The 4,929-nt window shown below is 35.9% G+C and overlaps 1 protein-coding gene across 1 annotated transcript; it reads left to right on the top strand.

Moving 5' to 3' along the window:
* The first annotated feature begins 788 nt into the window (after window positions 1–788).
* On the top strand, window positions 789–3,701 carry msx2b (muscle segment homeobox 2b). The gene is made up of 2 exons (XM_081390103.1): window positions 789–1,177; window positions 2,080–3,701. The coding sequence occupies exons 1-2, from the start codon at window positions 871–873 to the stop codon at window positions 2,499–2,501; spliced, it is 729 nt and encodes a 242-aa protein (XP_081246229.1). The 5' UTR covers window positions 789–870; the 3' UTR covers window positions 2,502–3,701.
* Window positions 3,702–4,929: the final 1,228 nt, after the last annotated feature.

Raw genomic sequence — 4,929 nt, 5'->3', positions numbered from 1 at the left:
CACTGTGGTTAAAAAGTTTGGGGTCAGTAATATTTTTCTTTCTTTTTAAACCCAGGTTTAATCCTGAAAAAGTATCACAGGTTATACACAATTATTAAACAGCACAACTGTTTCCACCATTGATAATAAATCAGTATATTAGATTGATTTCAGAAGGATCATGTGACACTGAAGCCTGGAGTAATGATGCTGAAAATTCAGCTTTGCATCACAGAAATAAATTATATTTTAAAGAATATTAAAATAGAAAAGCAATATTTAAAATTGTAATAATATTTCACAACATTACATTTTTTATCAAATAAATGCAGGCTTGATGAGCATGAGACCCTTCAGAAACATTAAAAACAGTAATTTTCCAATCTTTTGACCGGTACTGTAGGCTATTTATATCAGTCGTCAGTCTGTTTACATACTATAGGCTACACGCCACAACATGCCAAACAAACTGTCATATTTATAATGGAAACTATTTGTCTTACATATCATCCAAGTCACAATAAAGATGTGCCATTGATAATTATTACAGTACATTGTTATCTTTCTTAATTATCCATGGCCTTACACTTACCAAAATTGCAGAATCTGTCGCTGTCATTTTGTCAATTATAATGACTGACACTTTCTTACAAAACTCACTAAGCCAATCGAAAGAATTCCTTAATTCAGCAGCGTTCTCATTGGCTAAAAGTTTTACCGTTGCCATGTGCTGCTGTAAGCAACGAAGCGAGCCTAAATTTGCCAGCGCTCTGATTGGCTGAAAGTTCTGTTGTGGCCGCGTGCTTCAAGGCATCAAAGGCTTCATGCTTTTTGCATGAGACGTCAGAGTGATTGTGAAGGTCGCGCGTCCAGAGGCTCGTCGCGAGGAGGATGATGTCCGCGACCGCGAGCTTGAAGGAATCAGACGGAGGAGGTCGGGACATGGAGCCGCGCAAAACTCCAGTGTCAAGCCATCCATTCAGCGTGGAGTCTCTTATATCGAGCCACAGACCCAGGAAGGACTTTGAAAGAAGACGCGAGGATGTTTCCAGTCAGTTTGCGAGGACTGAGATCAGGGATTCTTGTGGTTCGGCTGGAATACCAAAGCACTTTATACAGACCTCACCCGTCAAATCCGAGTCCCCTGAGCCGGATGACTGCACTTCATGGGTTATGAACTCCAGGTTCACTCAACCTCGTAAGCAGTTTAACTTTCTGAACTAACTGCTTATGCTTTAAACTTAAATTATATATATTAAGTCAATAATTGTCGTAAAAAATATCTTGCAACTAAGCTAATTTTGTTAGAAAATTACTTATAAACGTACAAAAGAGGCTATCTTCACTACAGTATGTTTTAGGGGTTTTATAAATGTATCATATTTAGCTGCTGGTTATTTCTCATTAGGCATCTTGCAACTAAAGCGAATTAATTTTTTATAGAGTTTTACTGTGTGAAAGATAAATTTCATGGAAACTAGAGATCCATGAGGGCCCACCGCTCTGAAAATATGAAGCCTCAAGCAGAAAACTCAGAATCAATTAAGAACACATTATGAATTACAATAAATGAAAGGCTTTTTGTTTGTAATTATTAAGCAGAATATTAATGTGTAGATTAATGTATTTACTCATGTTTACTAAATATAACAAAGCCTGTTAATAATAATATTTTCATTTTTGCTTTTCCTCCACCCCCTAAATACCTAATTATAATTATTAAAACTATTAAGTAAAACACAAAAAGAATTCAAATAAATGACATTCATGTGCATGCATTATGCACACTGTACACAAAGTGTATGATCAATATGTTATGAAAACATGTTTTTACGTTGCTTTAACTCATAAAAAAAGTCAGTTTATGTAATTTAAGTTGAAATGACTTACACATCTACTTTGATTGTACTTTAAAATTTAAGGCAGCGACTTTTTTTTACAGTGAAGGCTTGTTTAAAGATGTACTGAATGAGAACACTATTATTAAAACATTAATTTTTCACGGTTAGTTACTTAAATTTTTTAGAGTTTAAAATCAATGTTTTTAACCAACCTAAAACGTACAAGAAATTGCATTTTAATGTTTCTTTTTAACCCCAGGCCAGGAAAGTGCCTGTCCTCTCCGCAAGCACAAGACCAACCGCAAACCCCGTACACCGTTCACCACCTCACAGCTCTTGGCCTTGGAGCGCAAGTTTCGGCAGAAACAGTACTTGTCCATCGCAGAACGAGCCGAATTCTCCAGCTCCCTCACCCTCACAGAGACCCAGGTGAAGATCTGGTTCCAGAACCGACGGGCCAAGGCCAAGCGTCTGCAAGAGGCCGAGCTGGAGAAGCTCAAACTGACCGCCAAACCTGCCCTGCACCCCAACTTCAGTCTTCCTCTTCCTCTCGGGACCCAGCTTCATTCGGCGGTCTCGCTCTATGGCCAGTCGTACCCCTTCCACAGGCCTTTATTGCCTGTTGCTCCAATGGGACTCTATGGAAGTCCTTTAGGCTACAGCATGTATCACCTCGCATGAGGAAGTGCTGCAATACGGACTAGTACTGCTCTGTGGATGTACAAAAAGACCAGAAAGACAATGTTTACAATCACTGGGTGTCTGAAAAAAGCACCAACCAAAAAATTAAATGTCAAAATGTGCCTTCACTCGCGCCTTAAAAGACCTGACGTGAAAATCGGGACATTTTACCTCACTTTTCACTGACTGAATGATCAAATTTAACCCTGTGGATGGATAATTCGGTTGCCAAACCTTTTTTTTTGTATATTTGTGTCATACGTCTTTATGTAATATATTGTCAAACTAATTATTTAGTGTACAAAATATTGTTTAAATTCTACTACAATTGATGTTTTTTTTGTTTTGTTTTTATGTGTTCATTACACATTATCTAGAGATTGTTGTCATACCTGTAGCTATAATTGATGGACACTGATTTCACCAAAAGCTCATGGTGTTTGAAACTAATTAAATGGCAAGGTGAATGATTTTATATACGAGAAATGCATTGATACGAGATTTGACCTTTAAGTTATATTTGACATCAAAAGATTACACACCTTTTTTCTACACTTTTTCACATGCAACCTAGAAACAAATTTGACAGTGAGAATGGAATATGCAGTTTTGAAACTAAAATGTGGAAGTTTATTTTTTATGCCACATTTTATATACATTTATACTGTAATTATAATTGACTGAAATCTGACATGTAAATGGCAATTGGCGAGCAAACACAAAAGCATTGGTTTATTCAGTTGATGTTTACGTTTCATGTTTGAGAAATGTATATGAGAGAGTGTTAATTGCATTAGCAAGTTCTATTCATCTTTTTTTTACTTTGTTCTTTTTCCGTGACGTTCACCTCCACCTTTTTTAAAGTAGATACAAGTTATTTTTTACCCATGAATGAGCCTTTCTAAGCTAATATATTCTTGCATAATGAATTTATGCATGAATATGAGTTATATTAAAAATAGTCAGTGAAGTAAAGCAATATCCTGCAACAGAAAAAAACAGTTGCTAACTCTTTATATTAATTTTCATGAACCAAACATAATGTGATGCTTAACAGATCAGCGTAAATATGACAATACAGCTAAAGTAGAATGTATTGCATTTCTAACTAAATGATCATTGATTAAATGATGATCTATTCAACATGATATTAAGTAGTAATGTTTGATTATGCTGTTATTATAAAATGTATTGGATCTGATCTGTTTCACTTCTTTATTGCCTTGTTATGGCTTGTTCATTACGTTGTGGCTCTATAAATGTGGACGTTTTACTGCTTCCGCGTGACTTTGATGCAATGAGGAAATCGTTTATGGTCAGCACTTTACTCGCGAGCTTCCTTTAATCAAAACACGGACCCAGTCATGCTAATCAAACACAGAACCGCTAAAGTGTTCACGGATGTGTTTTATAATGTCGACTTTGAGCCACTTACGAGAGCGCAGTGAAACCGGCCAATTTGCCTGATCCTGTTCCTGTGGTGTAAAAAAAAGACAGAAAAGAAAAGTCAAGAGACTCTCTGAGGGCTAAATTCACAAAGCTGTCAAGTTGTTCTGAACTTAATACCTCAAGTATATCTGGGTAATTGTAGCCTGTTTAATTCTTTATTTATCTTTGACGTAAAAGTCAGAAAGATTCATTTCAAGATTTAACCTCTATGTATTGTTTGAGGTCTGAGAGACACCAAGGCCATTTTAAAATAGCTTGAAAATGTGCTAAACATTGTAGTAACATATTGATATTTCTCAAATACTTTAGCTATTTATTATAGAATACTATAAAGCATTCTTCAATGATCTGGAAAGTTATTTACCACATTATTTTTGAGAGTGACTCAAATCCATCATTGCAATTGAAAAATTAATTTGAAGTCATGAAAAGTAGTCTAAACAGAGAGCATAAGAACTGTGAGTAATAGTGCCATTCATCTTTTAAAATGTTTCCGATAAAATTAGAGATGGGGATTACTGAGGTCACGATTTCCTAGGCTAAGTTTTAAATGCTTTTAGTGATGCCCTATTTACCACTGACAACATAATTGACTCAAATATGCCCGTTAACAGTCTACACTAAGCCCCAAAAAAGTACACAACACATTTTAAACGATAATTCTATCCCCACATTAATGATCATGACTAGTGATACAGTACGGTTGGGTATAGGGGAACATATTGCCCTTGTTTGATCTTGTTCAATCCATTTTTTCCTTGATTTAGACCTCCTCTGCTGGTTACAGGGAGAACAACACCAGTGTAAGATACACATCAAATTGGCTGGGCGTGTGCACTTCCTCATGGTGTTCTTATGTATGATATCTTAGATATTCCCAGTCAACCCTTTAAAAATAAACAAATCATTAAATGTTAGGAGAATTTAATTGTCATAATCCAATAACAACTGAAAAGTAATCTGCAATCAGGGTCAGCGA

Source organism: Scardinius erythrophthalmus (genome assembly GCF_964197995.2).
Source record: "Scardinius erythrophthalmus genome assembly, chromosome: 17".
NCBI lineage: Eukaryota > Metazoa > Chordata > Actinopteri > Cypriniformes > Leuciscidae > Scardinius > Scardinius erythrophthalmus.
This window is presented reverse-complemented; position numbering and strand designations above follow the sequence as displayed.